At 37.1% G+C, this 16,814-nt stretch overlaps 1 protein-coding gene and 1 long non-coding RNA gene across 3 annotated transcripts in view; one reads left to right on the top strand and one right to left on the bottom strand.

Moving 5' to 3' along the window:
* LOC128016584 (cGMP-specific 3',5'-cyclic phosphodiesterase-like) overlaps window positions 1-14,893 on the top strand; it is a 39,131-nt gene extending 24,238 nt beyond the window's left edge. For both annotated transcript variants that reach the window (XM_052601212.1, XM_052601213.1), the window contains exons 12-21: window positions 778-924; window positions 9,086-9,211; window positions 10,000-10,094; window positions 10,195-10,282; window positions 11,609-11,709; window positions 11,837-11,914; window positions 12,000-12,063; window positions 12,800-12,874; window positions 13,006-13,089; window positions 13,705-14,893. In XM_052601212.1, coding sequence (XP_052457172.1) covers window positions 778-924; window positions 9,086-9,211; window positions 10,000-10,094; window positions 10,195-10,282; window positions 11,609-11,709; window positions 11,837-11,914; window positions 12,000-12,063; window positions 12,800-12,874; window positions 13,006-13,089; window positions 13,705-13,824 — 978 coding nt within the window. In that variant the 3' untranslated portion in view covers window positions 13,825-14,893. The remainder of the gene's footprint in view (window positions 1-777; window positions 925-9,085; window positions 9,212-9,999; window positions 10,095-10,194; window positions 10,283-11,608; window positions 11,710-11,836; window positions 11,915-11,999; window positions 12,064-12,799; window positions 12,875-13,005; window positions 13,090-13,704) is intronic.
* On the bottom strand, window positions 2,639-3,854 carry LOC128016597 (uncharacterized). Its single transcript, XR_008184218.1, has 2 exons — window positions 3,802-3,854; window positions 2,639-3,668 (listed from the first exon to the last, which is right to left on the bottom strand). It is a non-coding gene; the product is annotated as an uncharacterized LOC128016597 (long non-coding RNA).
* Window positions 14,894-16,814: the final 1,921 nt, after the last annotated feature.

Here is a 16,814-nt window from a genome sequence, read left to right on the forward strand (position 1 = left end):
TTTTTATTGCTTCAAATGAGTCTTATTCTACATCACATTTGTAAAGAAAACAGGAATTTCCTATCTTCAGACACCCACAGGGAATTTCCCAGAGAGCACAGGTTGCTTGGTTACAGCACTCTCAGTTGTCCATATGGAAATCCTGCTCTGGTTAGGCCTGTGAGAATAATCAGGCAATTAAGACATGGACAGAGGCAGAATTTCTGCTTCAACTGAGAGTCATTAGTTTGTTAATAACACCAGTTACTCTTATGAAGTGAAGGTCAGCATGCAGATTTACCACTGTTTGCACAATTCATTAGGCATGTAAAAACACCTAAACATATGCTTAATTTTGAGTATGGTGGAAAAAAATATTAACTACTAATATGTGTCTATTTTATAATTATTAATAACTGAATTGTAGTTAATCATAAACAGACAAAAGTATATGAAAATGGTGCCATCTCTGCAAGTAATTGTTCCAACAACAGGAGATAGGAGAAGAGACATTATTTATGGGCTCTGCATTATGCGATAAACCTGATGTTTTCAGCACAAGAATATAAATCAAGTGCACAGCTAAATGCTCATCCTGCACACTGCAATATGCTGATCGCAGCTCATTGATTATTTATACCCGACAGACAGTGATCTCTTTCCTTTCAGTTTTCGTTTTCTGGTAAGTGAGTGAATAAGTGTGATTTTTCAGATGTGTGTGTGTGTGTGTGTGTGTGTCTGTGTGTGTTTTTGAGTTTTACGGTGTCATGTCAATATCTGTCTGTCCTAACTTCACAGGAGGCTACGATTCCCTCCGCTCAATCTCTCAGACTGTTGGACTTCAGCTTCAGTGATTTTGACCTGAAGGATGCTGAGACGACCCAAGCAACAATCCGCATGTTTGTGGACCTCAAGCTTGTGCAGAATTTTCAGATGAAGTACAAGGTACCTGCTTGGACTCTGTTGTTAAAGGGGTTATAGGATTTTTAAAGATCATTATTTTTTGTATTTGGTCTAACAGAATATACTGACATGCTTTAATGTTCAAAAAACACATTATTTTTTAAATACTGTATATTATTGTAAGTCCTCTATGCCCCACCTCTCTTAAACGCGTCGTTTTTTACAAAGTCTCTCCTTCCAACATGTGCAGCCTGCTCTGATTGGTCAAATGATCCAGTTCATTGTGATTGGCCAAATGTAACGCTCCTTTCCATAATTGTGAGCTTCATCTTTTAATTTTTTTTTTTTTAAAGTTAATAATGTTCCTAGTTTTACCATCAGTTCAAGCCCGGAAGGGGAACAGAAGGACATGACAGATGCAGTACACAAGCCACGGTTAAGACAGCTTCCACTGTGTAACCTTGTCTCTCTCTCTGTCACACATGCGCGCGCACACACACACACACATACGACACGCAAAACTCTGTATTTGAACATTCAATAGCAAATACATAAACTAATAACAAAACATATTTAAAGTAGCTGATTCAGAAGTGCCAGATTGTCATAGCAAAGTCAGAATTACCTCCTCTCCTTGGTTCACGAAATGGTCGTCCATAAAATGCTTTGCTGTTCTGTTGTAACTTGTAAGTAATCTTAAAGATTCCTAAATGCATCTACTTTCGGAAGGCCAAATAAAGTGCTTTTGCTTTCGCCTAGAAACCCAAAGCATCTCCCTGATATGGCTGCTTCAACACTAACTGCGGTTACTGAAACCACCCCTTCTTTCTTTCCATAAACATTTGGGTGGCATTATGCAAATAGTTCCACATAGTAAGGTAGACATGTTGAGGCGTGTTTGAATGAGCTGAATTTGAATTTGAGTTTGAATTTAGTCTTTGCAACTTTACAGATCTTCTTCATGCACCAAGAGCTTGTAACACTCCAAAGAGAAAGAAAAATTTTAGATTGCATCATATGACCCCTTTAAGTTTATTTTATTTGTTAGTAGTTGTGCTGTATATTAGTTCTTATTCTTTTTCATAAGCCTCATTACTACACTAAAACTCATAATTCAAGACAAACACATTGGACAAGTTATGTCAAAACATGTTGTAATATGGTGCGGTGTGCTATTTCTTTTCTAAAAGATCAGACTTAGTATTTCACTGGATGGTTAAATGGATGGAAAACAGATAAATAGACGTAAAGTGAAAATCATCAGCCATATATAGTAACCCAAATTTGAGAGACTTGGGCATTGGGGATGAGCTCATTTGACCTGGGTCAAGTAGAAACCACCTAGAAAGCACCCATAGCACTTTAGTGAATGCATTATGGATTATATAACCCTTCTGAACACCTTAAAAACTTTAGAACAACTTGGCAACCACTGACAAAAGCATTATGTCCTGTTGTATTTCTACTGAAAAAAACAAAACAAAACAAAAAAACACCTCTGAATTCGTTACATTAATATTACTGTTTCATTGTGTTTATTTTATAAACCCTTGCTAGATTTACTTTTAAACAATTTTCACTTTGACAATGCTAGTAAATTTAAAAAAGAATTATAAAGAAACTAACACGTTGATTTAAACATGCAATTTTTTATTATAAAGACAGAAAACTAAATTTTCTTGTAAAAAAAACTACTCTAGTAATCTATTTTCAACTTAAAAATATATATATAATTATACGTTTTTTTAAACATATGTAAACATATGTAATAACTATGTTTTGGAACATTTAACTATGTTCCTCATTATGCCTAACAATGCTCTTAGCTCTTAGTTCTTAAATCACTGCAAACCACTGATTAAGCCATGACACCTCAGCAATCAATTAACAGTAGTTCCTTTTACATGGACCCTACTAATCCGATTGTAATAGGACTAGAAGCACAGTCAGAATTAAAAAAAATCACATGTAACCATGTCAGTGGGACTGAATTGGCCATGTCTGACTAAAATTTCGATCGCATTGTAAGGGGTGGTTTATTGTTTTTATAATCCAAGTGAGAGGACACGTAAACACTTGATCAGATTGAAAACCAAAACTGGAAAGTACTGCGCATGTGCAGTGATGTAAAAATAGCATAATAATGTATGATGCACGGAACGAGCTGTCATTTCTGGTGGAAGAAGTATCATAAATGAGTGTTTTATCATCATAAAATTCCCCTTTCACTCAGCATCTGTGAAGGGGAGCAGGACAACGTCCCACCAGTCCTTGAGACCCTCATTAACAGATAGCTGGTTTTGGGTACAGGAAAGAGCACTTTTGCTGTTTTATAAAGTAAGCAGTACTGCACAACAGTTCATGTGCTGGTCATCACCTAATTATAACACAAAGTAGATGAATATCTTGTGTGCTTTTTAAAACAGTGTGTGACAACAGCGGGAAACGCATATTAATGTAGTATGCGCATGTCAAAAGATTTTATCTGATCAGAAGCTTGTAACATATTGTGACATTCTGCACTTTCCCAGGAGAAACAGACAAGAGATGAGAATCCGTTTTGCAAGCACCCAATGGGCTGTGGTTTGTTTCCTGCTGAGTTTCTCCACCCCTTGTCCGTGTGCAGGGTGGGTTGCCCCAGCAGTCTGCCGTTGACCTTTGCTCTTGAAGGGCTGCTGTTCTCCCATATATGTAGAAATCCTGTCCCGGTATGAAACCACCACCCCCAGGTCTCTTCCGAACATGGTAAACAGACTCTCCAAGCCTCTTCACTACGTAACAGGGTCCTACCAAGGCATAATCAAGTTTAGGTGAACGTTACTTCTGCCTCTTCGGACTATAGACCCATACCAACTCTCCAGCATTAAAATCACATCCCGTACAATGATGGTCATATGCCTGTTTTTGCTGAAAACCCACCTGCAAAGCCTAATGATGAGCAAACTCATGGGCTGACTGCAGCCAGTCCTGTACTACACTTTGACTTGCGAGCAAGACCATTGGCAACTGAAGATCCCAGTCTTTTTGTTTCTGGCTCAGACACAGGTCTGAACTCGTTTTAATGTTTTGTTTACTCCAAAATGTCCTACCCCCGGCTGCCCATGCATTGCTTCCAAAGCCAGGACTGGGTGACAGGTGACAGGACAGATGACAGGACTTTAGCACTACTGTCTGTCACTTGATTACGCCCGTCACAGGTTCCATGAATCCTATCTGTAACCCTCCCAAATTCAATGCCAGGCCATCCCACATGGACCACAGCCACCTCACCATTGATCCAGAGGCCATGACCTCTTTCCAAGTAGCTCTCCTTCCTGCTTCCACCCAGTTGATGACTACCTGAAGCTCGGGGTCCTTACACTGTTCAATGGCCCATGCTACTTTGTATCACATATCCAGCCTGTTGCTCACGTTGTGGGCAGGATGCTATACAGGTGTGCCTTAACCTGTCCTCATTCTGGTGACTCTCCCCCTTGCGATGCTCAGTGGTGAATTAAAGCTCCTGCTAGAATTCTATCCACCATGACACCTGTCCCACTGGCTCCGGAAAGCAACAGCCATGTAGAGAAGTATGATCTGTTTAGATCACAAAGTAAAGACCGCAGAGGTGATGTCTGAAATGGCTGGCTGCCTCCACCATGGCTATAAGTTCAGGTCGGGTCACACAGTAATTATGTTCTGCCTAGGGTCTGGGGTGGCCAAGATTGGTGCATGACACAAAGCCTCTTTCAGGCTTTCAAAAGCCTGCTGGTATTCTTGCCCCCACTGGAACCACTGTGATTTATTTTGTTTACTCATGGAGGATAGAGGCAACAATTGTGAACCCAGGGATGAATTTCCAATAATACGATACTAGTCTAAGGAAAGCCCACAACTGCCTAAGATGCATGGGACTGGCCAATCACGAATAGCTTCCATCTTCTGATCATCAGTGGCCACCCCTGCGGCAATCAAAAAAGCTTTTTGCATCCGCTGCCACTTCTCTGGATGCAATTTCAGACCAGCCTTGGCTATCCTGGTCATGACAAGGTCGAGGCTGATTCAAAGTCTTTTCCATGCATTAAAATGTCACCCAAATAGACCAGGCATGGCTTTCTAAGAATATCCTGGAGCACTCACTCCATCAGCCGCTCAAAGGTTGCTGGAGCATTGCACAGAACAAAGGGCATGGTCTTGAATTGCCAGAGGTCTGTCCCTGTCATGAAGGCAGTCATCGTTCTTGCGTCAGCACTGAGGGGGACCTGCCAATACCCGCTACACAGATCTAGTGAAGAGAACCACCTGTAAGAGTCCTTAACAGTCACCTTATCTAGATGTCTGAAACACCAGCCACCATCCTTCTTAGGGACCAATTTAAATGGAGAAGTCAACATGCTTTCCGATGGTTCTATAATTCCTGAAGCCTTCATCTCTTCTAGGCAGTGATCTGCAGCCAACTGCCTTATGGGAGGTTATGCACGTTGCTGGATGGGTGGTGCATCCCCAGTGTCGATACAATGCTGTACCAACTTCAACCAACCAACTTTGTCTACCCGACATCACTAGCTGAGGTGGCAAAGATGTTACCTCCCTCTACTCCGGGCCCTGTCCATTTCCCGATGGAGGCGTGGCCAAAGCCACTTCCAGGGTAGCAAATTCCCGGTGCAAATTATCTGTTTTTCCACAGCGTCAACAAATTAAAATATTAAGATTTTATTAATGTAATGTTACTTATGTTAAGTGTTATTTACAGTTTATTGATTTGATTTTATTAGAATAGCTGAATAGTTTTGTAAATTTGGAGCCAGAAGCAATCTGTTTGCTCATATAATGGCATTCCATCATTTGCCACATTTCTGCTTCTGGAGTTCCTCCAAACCCTCACTACTTCTCTCCCCAACAGACTTGCATTGAAACTGGGCTCTCCCCACCTTGACTGCAGTTCCAACTATCAAAGGCAGTAGGTGGTGGAATGGTGAAAATCCCAAGTGTAGAGCCAGAAAATGGTGTCTCTACAAAATGTAATGTTGGTGACAAAATGGAAGAGCTTGGACCTGGGATTCCCTTGGCATGTGAGCTAGGATTTGGAAGGCCCATGTAGCGTGACTGAGGACCCGGCCATATAGAATTAAAGTGAATGGGCACCGAACAATTTCCAGCTAGCATCCAAAACTACAGCTGCCTGGTGTAGGAAGTCGATACCAAAGAGACAACATTCCGGAATCTCAGCAACCCTGTGTCCTGTACCTCACAGCAACCCATCAACATTGCTTTCTCACTCATGACAGTCACCAGATTAGATTGAGCTGTCTAAAGGACCCTTTTTGTCAATGAATAATCGTGACTGTAGAACCAGTATCCAACAAGGCATTCCACCATCCACTTTAGTCTCTATTGGCAGCACTCTACTGGAATAACCAAGTCAATAGACGATACACTAGGAGGTTTTGGAATGGCTGATGGGTCGAGAGCACCTCCCTCTACTCCGGGCCCTGTCCATTTCCCGATGGAGGCGTGGCCAAAGCCACTTCCAGGGTAGCACATTCCCGGTGCAAATTATCTGTTTTTCCACAGCGTCAACAAATTAAAATATTAAGATTTTATTAATGTAATGTTACTTATGTTAAGTGTTATTTACAGTTTATTGATTTGATTTTATTAGAATAGCTGAATAGTTTTGTAAATTTGGAGCCAGAAGCAATCTGTTTGCTCAATTATGAATTAATTCTGTGGAAGCCATTCAGTAAACCCTCATAAAGAAGAAAATAAAGAGCAGTCCTCTTTCTCCTGCAGTTTGAACTCTAATTGATATCAGGTTCATATCAGGTTCAGCTGACTATTAAAGCAAAACATCAGGCTTCACTCTGTGTTTGATCGGCTGCAACAAGCTCCTTTTATGGCCTTTATTGTTAGGAGAGGTATCTTCCTGGCAGGACATGAAGTCTCCCTTTTTTATTGGTTTTTATGGGTGTGACCGAGTGAATGAAAGCAGGTCTAATAGAGGCCACCACATTACAGAGCCCTGATCAATCACAGGCTCCTCTGATAATATACATATCACATGTCAACAGAACATAGCACACAGGCATACATTACACCAGACCGACATTTTATTGGAGAAATTAATCATGTTCACTGTGGGAAGTTTACTTAGTGTTTCAGGACCCAGTAAATTATTAGTACAAATTGTCTCTAGTCAAACTTTACATGTTTTGAACCTAAATACATTAATGGCACTTTTGACCAAGAATGTCAGTGACACTCACTTAATATGAATGCACCAGTCATCAGTGGCCTAGAAAAAGAGGTTTTGTTGAGATCACCTGAATTTATCTGCTAATGATTCTATCTAACTCTTATATTTTTGGATGCTTTCAGTTTCAGAGTAAATTAATCTTTGTTTTTAAATACATTTGTGAATAATATTTTTTTAGAAAAGGGTGTTTAAGCAAAAAAAAATTACATTTATTCAATAAAATATTGGGTTTCTAGTTAACATGAAATTGCAACCTATGAGACTTTATTATTCACAACCCATTTATATTGTGACTAGACATCCTACAATAAACAAAATGGTTAAGCAAAACTTTATTATATCCATTGATAATTGATTTGAAATGTGAAATGTTGGCGTTACATACAAGAATGAAGGAACACTTAAATGTGACTTTGTGAAAACAGATATAGATCAAATTTAGATATAGATCAAAATTAACCCATAGTCTATGTGGTCTTACTTTTTGTTGAAAGATTAACATGCACTGCTGGATTGTGTTTTAAATAGAAGAGTTTTAGTCCAAACCCCACCTTAACATCCTGTTTCATTCAGAGTTATTTAATTTAAATCAGTTATAATATCAAAGTAATTACCTTTCCATTTTAAGGACAAAATTGTCATTTTGCCTTGCTTCTATCTATAGAGTGCTGCACTGATAACATATTTTTGTAGGCCAGCTCAAAAGTATTACATTGGTTTCCTTGACAGGACTTTTCAGTTGCCTTTTGGATTATTACAGAAAATAAGCTCTGTGAGCAACAAAAGTGCATGCTTCATAGAGGTTTGTTTACATTATAATGGTGTTCACACTTTGGCCAGAGGAGAACTGGTCCCCCAACTGAGCCTGGTTTCTCCCAAGGTTTTTTCTCCATTTCTATCACCGAAGGAGTTTTGGTTCCTAGCCACTGTTGCCTTTGTATAAAGCGCTATACAAATAAAGGTGACTTGACTTGACTTATATGGATGTTGAAGCCTGAATACAATGCCCAGAAGTAACAAACAAACTACACCTTGCTCTTGTGACTTTAAGATCAACACCACTAAGCTTTTGACAACACTTTAAGTATAGATTTTCCCTGAAATTTGGAGTCAGAATAGTTTGCATGAGCATGATTGTGAAAGTGGTCTATTGAGTAGATGAGCTTTCCTGTTCGCCATTATGATATTTAATATACCCAATGAATTTGTCCCATTTAGCCACTTATTAACAACCGCTTTTAAAAAAAATTCTAACTTGTCTTTAGGTTTTAGCCTACAAAAAAAGAAAAAGTATGTGTGTGTGTGTGTGTAACGATAGTGATGTAAGGATTCACTCAACTCACGATTCGATTCACGATTCAAAATAAATTAATTAAAAATGCTGCACGTTTTTTTTTTTTGTCAAACTGAAAAATAGCAATATAATAATGTATTAATATAGCACTCCCATGTTATTGCTCTTTTGTTTGTTTTGATTGCTTTTATTGTCCTCATTTGTAAGTCACTTTGGATAAAAGTGTCTGCTAAATTACTACATTTTAATACATTTAAATAGCAAAACTAAATTTAAATGTAAAAAAAGCCCCAAATCAAATAGATAACACAAATAAAAGAAATCTCTTCATACAAACAAAATAAGGCTTTGTTTGTCTGTGTTCTTTCCATTAAAGTTAAAGTAAAGGCAACCACTGAGCACTTAATCATGATCCAAACAAAGATGCTGCATACATGCAACATGAGCAGTTTTTAATCTAAATTAGATAAAATTTGAAGCAAAACCTAAATGAATAGAGATTTGTTTAGAATCTCATCTGATTAGAATCATCACATATTTGAATCGATTATCAACTGGCTCGCAGTTAATCATTACATCCCTAATATATATGAATATATATGAATCCCTGCAGCACTCTATTTTATTCATGCTAATTTTTATACCTATAAAAATAACTATTAACCTTGTTCCAGAGTTTGTGTCAGTGGATCTTAAGCGTAAAGAAGAACTACAGGAAGAATGTGGTCTACCACAACTGGCGACATGCCTTCAACACCTCCCAGTGCATGTTTGCTGTGCTGAAGTCTGGGCGGTTTCAGGTCAGTGGCTCTGATAACAAACACCACACAGGCAACTGTGGCGTCTGGCGTACAGCTTCAACTTGAGTTCAGTCCAGCATAGCACCAATCAGTAACCGCACTGACACCTATTAACACATAAACTGTCTGTCTTGGAACTAAACAGTAACTAGGACATAAGCTTGCTGATCTGTGTATTAAGGTGTGCAACTCTGGATTCAAGACTGCTAGCACAAGTACAGTATAAAGAGTAGTAATGAATAAAAACTGTTATTAAAAATATTATGTAGTAATTCTCTTTTGAATATGTCGAAAAGCTTTAGGCTGTTTCCTTTTATAGAGAAACCAGTTTAAAGTTATAACTAGCAGAACAGTTTTATTATGCATTCCACTTTAAATGTCTTCTGTTTTTTACAGTGGTAGTTAATAATTAGCATTTATTTACAGTACTTGTTTTAGACTGATGGAAAATGCATGCTTTCTTTGAATAGCAAAGTCTATCAAGAACAGTGTGTTGAATTAACTTGTTACAATTATTCACAATTACAAATTATTATGAATTATTTGTTTTAAATAAGTTTTATGAATTATGAATTGAGAACTATTATTTAAGTCTTGTTTTGACTTGCCAGCTAAAGTCTAATTGGATTTAGTTTGCCTGTTTACCAAAAAGTAATTATAGTTATTCAGATTTACATACGACTGCATTTGTTTTTGGACAACATGGCTATATTTTGCAGTGATTTTCAATGCATTAACCAATCCCATAGAAGTTTGATCATTTTATATAGCAGTGTTTTCCTTTACAGAGTAATTTGAGTGATTTGGAGGTTTTAGCTTTAATGATTGCAACACTGAGCCATGATTTGGATCATCGAGGTGTCAACAACTCCTACATCAAAAGGTTTGTACTGAATTTAGTTTGGTGTATCAGGTTGTGTTATTACCAACAAGATGGATATGTAAAAATGATAATGATGCGGCATATTCGACTGTTTTCACAGAAGCGACCATCCACTGGCCCAGCTGTACTGCCACTCCACGATGGAGCACCATCATTTTGACCAGTGTCTTATGATTCTCAACAGTCCAGTGAGTATATAAGAGTCTCATTATTCAAATTAATCAAAAATTAAGCTTATATCATTATTGTGTTCAATAAGAAAAGCATCGAATAGATATTAAACAAAGAATATCATTATAAAACAATATATTGTTTTCAGGCATCTAAAGTGACATTTAGGGAGGCCTATATTTACACAGATTGTTTAGAGCAGGCATTAATGCATTTATACAGCAGTTAGTAAGTAATGCTATGAGATTAATGGTTTTTAAATGGCCATTAACAGGTCTTCAAAAATGTTATGAAATATAAATATTTGTAAATAGTTGTAAATAGTAAATAGTATAAATAGTTGTTATGAAGTATAATAGTTGAAATATAACCCATACATAATAAATAAATAAATGATTTTTCTTCTTTTTGCTGTCAAATTCTGGAAGAAAATGTGCCATGGAGAATGTATACAATAATAAGCTGTATCTTGGAAAACAATTAGCTGGTCATATTGCATTTACACACAGGGAATAATTACTCTCATTCACATTCAGCAAATTCAATAAGAAAGACTGGGACCATGCTTTTCTCGTTGTCTAGGGCCTTGATGCTGTTATGGCAACATGCTGACATTATTTCAGTGTAGCATTTGTTGAGATAAACTTCTCTATAAGCCCATTCTTAAAGTTGGTGATTTATATAAACTTCTAATTTAAAAAAATTAATAACATTTGGAACATAATATGCTCACACCATTTGCGGAATGTGAATGATACCTCAAAGTATGTACCTTTTTGATGGGACGTGCTATTACTTACAGTATATACTGTATAATGATGAAATGTGTGAAATTCTTTGAAGGAGGTACTTTTAGAAAAATTCTTTAGGGAATATAATAGGGACTTGAAAGTGGGCTTTTCAGGCCCAGGCCATTAGAAGAAACCACCCAGAAAATCTTAGCAATCACATAGCAAAACTATATCCCAGCATCCTACACTATTTAAAATAATGTAAATAACTTTACATTGCACAAAATATTATTTATACTGGAAAAAGGTTCTTTAAATTCTGAAAATGTCTTCACAATAATAAAAAAGCAAGAAATTAATAAAATGTAAAGGTTATTTGGGGAAACCCAAACGTTTCTTCTGCGGCACTCCTGCAAACCCCCTCTTTTGGAACCATTATTTTATATATAAGAGTATATTGTGGGAATATTTAAAGAAAAAAAGAAAAGAAAAAAATGTATGTGTCCACATTGTAACTGCATTCTTCCACTACAGTACATCTTGAGATAATAATATAGAAAAAAAGGTTGTTTTCTTTCATACCTACTGTCTCTCTCTCTCTCTCTCTCTCAGGGTAATCAGATTCTGAGCGGTCTTTCTCTGGATGAGTACAAGGCAACACTGAAGATGATTGAGAAGGCTATTTTGGCCACTGACCTGGCTCTCTACATGAAGTAGGTACCAGATGTCATTTACAGCTGAGACAGAGGTGCTTTAGAAACCTACAAAAGGGATTTATTCAGTGAACTAAATTTGACAGTCTCTTGCCGTTTGTTCATAATGCTATATTTGGTTTTGCAGGAAGAGAACAGAATTCTTTGAGCTGGCTAAGAACAGTCAGTTTGTATGGGAGGACGGATATCACCGAGATCTGCTAAGGTGAGTGTCCAGCATTCAGGAGGGAAGAATGAATTTATGTGTGGGTCAGTCAGATATATTTCTTCGTTATGCTTGTCTTCTGTAGGTCGATGCTGATGACAGCATGTGATATCTCTGCTATTACAAAACCCTGGCCAGTACAGAAGAAGGTAAACAAGAATAAAGATGATTAAATTTACAAAAAAGCCCATTATATGCTCTCTTATTCCTCTACTCGGCCTTTCATAGTTTATGGCATCATCAGCACCTCCTCTCTTCCGTTAGTTTTCTCTCTCTTCAGTAATTAACAAGCTTGTTTGCTAATTAGCAGAGGATGGAGGTGCAGCTGCGGTCCTACTCAACGCAACCCAAAATGATCATAATTTAGACCTTCACACTCTAATAAAACATAACCAAGAACATGTTATCTCTGAAAATTATGCAGAGTCATGACCTATAGACAGACTAATTATTTACTGGACAGACATGAGGCTATGGTAAAAAATATTTACTTTGTTGCTTGTATGAATCATATAGTTTTTTTTCTAAGATAAGATAGATGGACACCAATTGTTTATCATTGCATTATGTTTTGGTTCACATACTATAGTTAAAACATACAGAACATAATGAGCATTCACAGTATTCCATGTTAAACACAACCAGATATCCGTTGCATAACACCTTAGCATTCAATCTGTCTATCAAATCCCCAACTCTAAATATTGAAAATGACACTAATAAGCAAACCTGTGAAGACTGGCAACTGAAAAAAAACCACACACACACAGGAAAGTGTAATAATTTTCAAGGTTGTTCAGCTGAAATATTATGTGAAATATTGAACATTTTCTTCACCAAGGAAAGTACCAATTCAGTAATGACCAATAATTTATGTTTCAACAGATAGCAGAACTGGTTGCCACAGAGTTCTTTGAACAAGGTGATAAGGAGCGGAGAGAGCTAAACATCGAACCTATTGTAAGCTCTTTACTTGCTTTATGAAAACATCAATATTGTGTTGTATAAGACTGCAGTAGTTTAGAGCCAGGTCAGTAACTCTCTGGTGGATGACAAAATAAAAGTAACCATGTGACCTGATTCTTTCCAAGGATCTGATGAACAGGGAGAAGCAGGATAAAATTCCCAGCATGCAAGTGTCTTTCATTGATGCCATTTGTACACAGTTATATGAGGTGAATCATATTTTCATTGTTCATTTATATTGTTTAAGTGACCCAACCAGCTAAAAGAAAAAAGAGCCTTGCTCAACCAATGGTGCAAGTTTAGTGTGGGCCTACTTGTTTGGTATATGCTGATGTGTAATGCAAATCAGGCATTTTGTTTCATTTTCTTGATAATTTTTTATTATTATTATATAATTAACTGTTGTTGTTTTTTTTGTGGATCATCATAGTCTGGGTATGTGCATTAGAATACCTCAACTGCTAATCATGTAGGTATTTAACTCTCTAAAGCTCACTGTATCATGTCAGGCTTTACATGGTTGATTTAATCATTTAGAATAAAGCACGCCCTTACCAGTTCTTCTCATTATATGAAAATTCTGTCATCATGAACTCCTCTTCGTGTCATTTTAAACTTTTATCCATTTCTTATACTTAAAAAAAAATGACTGTTTAGATTCCATGCAGTCAAAGTAAGTGTGGTCCAGTTTTGTTTGGACCACAACATTTTTCAAAATATGTAATTGTAAATGATGACAGAATTTTAGTTTTTGGGTCTTATCTTTTAAGGTCAGTTTTATTTATTGTCCTTCTGCTCTCTTACCCTTGTGTTTGTGTGAGCAGGCGCTGACGGGTATCTCCGAGTACTGTTCTCCCCTGCTGGAGGGATGTAGGAAGAACAGACAGAATTGGAAGCTGCTGGCTGAGCAAGGAGAGGAAGCTTTGCTGAATAGAGGACTGTAGCATTTCCTCTGGCATGCAGACGTCCTAGGACAACATTCCCTGCCCATTTCTCAGAGACTAAAGGATTAAAAGACCCTGAAGCACACTGAAGCAGTTTTTTTGAAAATGCAAGGTTGGGTTATAGATGCATCAGAATAAAGTGCATTTATGAGCAGTGTATAGCTGTGCTGTAATAGACTTTATGAAGGAAAGAAGGATTAATGGATCTTTACCTGTGCATGTAATTCATCTGATGAAGAAATGCTTTAAAACTGTGATTAAATTATCTTGACTCGTTAAAGGAATGTTCCAGGTTCAATACAAGTTCTGTCCAAAGCATTTGTGACATGCTGTTAACAAAGAAAATCATTTCAACTCATCTGTGAATTTGTAAAAACAAACAAAAATGAAATTTACTGTAACACACATACACACACACAATAGAATTTTAAGAGGTAAGATTCCCAAGTCATAAGTGTACAAGTTGTATGATATTATTACAGAGACACATTTAGCTAGCAGTTCTAGCATGTTAGATTTACGTGTACCATGTAATGTTTATCTTTTAGCTATTCCTTTGAAAAGCATGTACTGTATTCTTACATTTATACTAGTGCTGTGCCTTTTCTCACAGATTTTCTAATTCCAGTTTAGCGGTTTTAATCTTTCTTGTTTTATAACATTTCCAACCTATTTTACATGGTAATCAACAGCAAATCAACTTGGACTGAGCCAAGGACATTCCTTATTCTTGTAGTCTGTTATTCTTTTGTGCAGCTCTCTTGCTGAATTAGCCTACTGAAATCCGCACACAAAATCTTATTTTGCTACACGGTCATTTTTCACCGTATAACCACTTCCCAAATCACTTTGTGTTACACCATTATACCATGCTATAGATTTTTTTTTTTTTTCACCTACATTACATATAAAGAACTCAATAGCCTGTAAGATGTCAACTTATTTATTATCTGCTACACAAATGTGTTAAAATCCTTGACAATTTTGGAGTATGATGGAAATAAGATGTCTGTAGAAATCACTGTGTGCCCATTTGGCATGTCCAAAAAGAAACCTGTTCCACACCTGACATGTTGATCTACTATTCTTTAAGTTATTATTTTACAATATTTTGCAATCATTAAGGATACACATTTTATTTATTTAAAGGAATTTGTAGTAGAGCAGTTAACAAATTGGATGGAAACGTGTACATTTTTAGTTGCGGTAGCTGGTCTTTGTTTTACCTTGTTAATTTTTACATTGCTCTCAAATACTACTGTAGTGTAAAGTAATAAGATATTATTTTTTAGAAATACAAATATTCCATGTAGAATATGGTGCTACAAACCGAATGCATAATTTAGACAAAAATAAGAAATATTTTAAAAGTGTATTTATATACAAGCATAGCATATAACACACACTCCTGTCATTTTCTCCTAACTACATTTCTTGCTATAAAAGGGAAAGACTGCCTTTCCACCTCTTCTCATGCTAATGAACCCAGCAGGTGTTTCTCTGATGTGTCTTCAACTGAGCCATCAGCAATAGAAGACTTTGATGTCCAAAGAATGACAGGTTCAAAGCAGAATTTGCCACCCTGCTTCAGATGAAACACATTTACATCCTTTATTCTGCTCCAAATTTTCATAATTGAGACACTAGTCTCCTTTATTTGTGACACACTTCTACACTCTTTTCATTGTAGGTAATTATTCAAGATAGAAGAGCTCAATAGCATGTTGTTTGAGTAAATTCTGTCCTCATACAAGGTTTATTTTAAAACATTATTTAGCATTTACAGTATTGTTCAAAATAATAGCAGTACAATGTGACTAACCAGAATAATCAAGGTTTTTAGTATATTTTTTATTGCTACGTGGCAAACAAGTTACCAGTAGGTTCAGTAGATTGTCAGAAAACAAACAAGACCCAGCATTCATGATATGCACGCTCTTAAGGCTGTGCAATTGGGCAAATAGTTGAAAGGGGTGTGTTCAAAAAAATAGCAGTGTCTACCTTTGACTGTACAAACTCAAAACTATTTTGTACAAACATTTTTTTTTTCTGGGATTTAGCAATCCTGTGAATCACTAAACTAATATTTAGTTGTATGACCACAGTTTTTTAAAACTGCTTGACATCTGTGTGGCATGGAGTCAACCAACTTGTGGCACCTCTCAGCTGTTATTCCACTCCATGATTCTTTAACAACATTCCACAATTCATTCACATTTCTTGGTTTTGCTTCAGAAACAGCATTTTTGATATCACCCCACAAGTTCTCAATTGGATTAAGGTCTGGAGATTGGGCTGGCCACTCCATAACATTAATTTTGTTGGTTTGGAACCAAGACTTTGTCCATTTTCTAGTGTGTTTTGGGTCATTGTCTTGTTGAAACAACCATTTCAAGGGCATGTCCTCTTCAGCATAGGGCAACATGATCTCTTCAAGTATTTTAACATATGCAAACTGATCCATGATCCCTGGTATGCGATAAATAGGCCCAACACCATAGTAGGAGAAACATGCCCATATCATGATGCTTGCACCTCCATGCTTCACTGTCTTCACTGTGTACTGTGGCTTGAATTCAGAGTTTGGGGGTCGTCTCACAAACTGCCTGTGGCCCTTGGACCCAAAAAGAAAAATTTTACTCTCATCAGTCCACAAAATGTTCCTCCATTTCTCTTTAGGCCAGTTGATGTGTTCTTTGGCAAATTGTAACCTCTTCTGCACATGCCTTTTTTTTAACAGAGGGACTTTGCGGGGGATTCTTGAAAATAGATTAGCTTCACACAGACGTCTTCTAACTGTCACAGTACTTACAGGTAACTCCAGACTGTCTTTGATCATCCTGGAGGTGATCATTGGCTGAGCCTTTGCCATTCTGGTTATTCTTCTATCCATTTTGATGGTTGTCTTCCGTTTTCTTCCACGTCTCTCTGGTTTTGCTCTCCATTTTAAGGCATTGGAGATCATTTTAGCTGAACAGCCTATCATTTTT

Source organism: Carassius gibelio, chromosome A7 (genome assembly GCF_023724105.1).
Source record: "Carassius gibelio isolate Cgi1373 ecotype wild population from Czech Republic chromosome A7, carGib1.2-hapl.c, whole genome shotgun sequence".
NCBI classification, from domain to species: Eukaryota; Metazoa; Chordata; class Actinopteri; order Cypriniformes; family Cyprinidae; genus Carassius; species Carassius gibelio.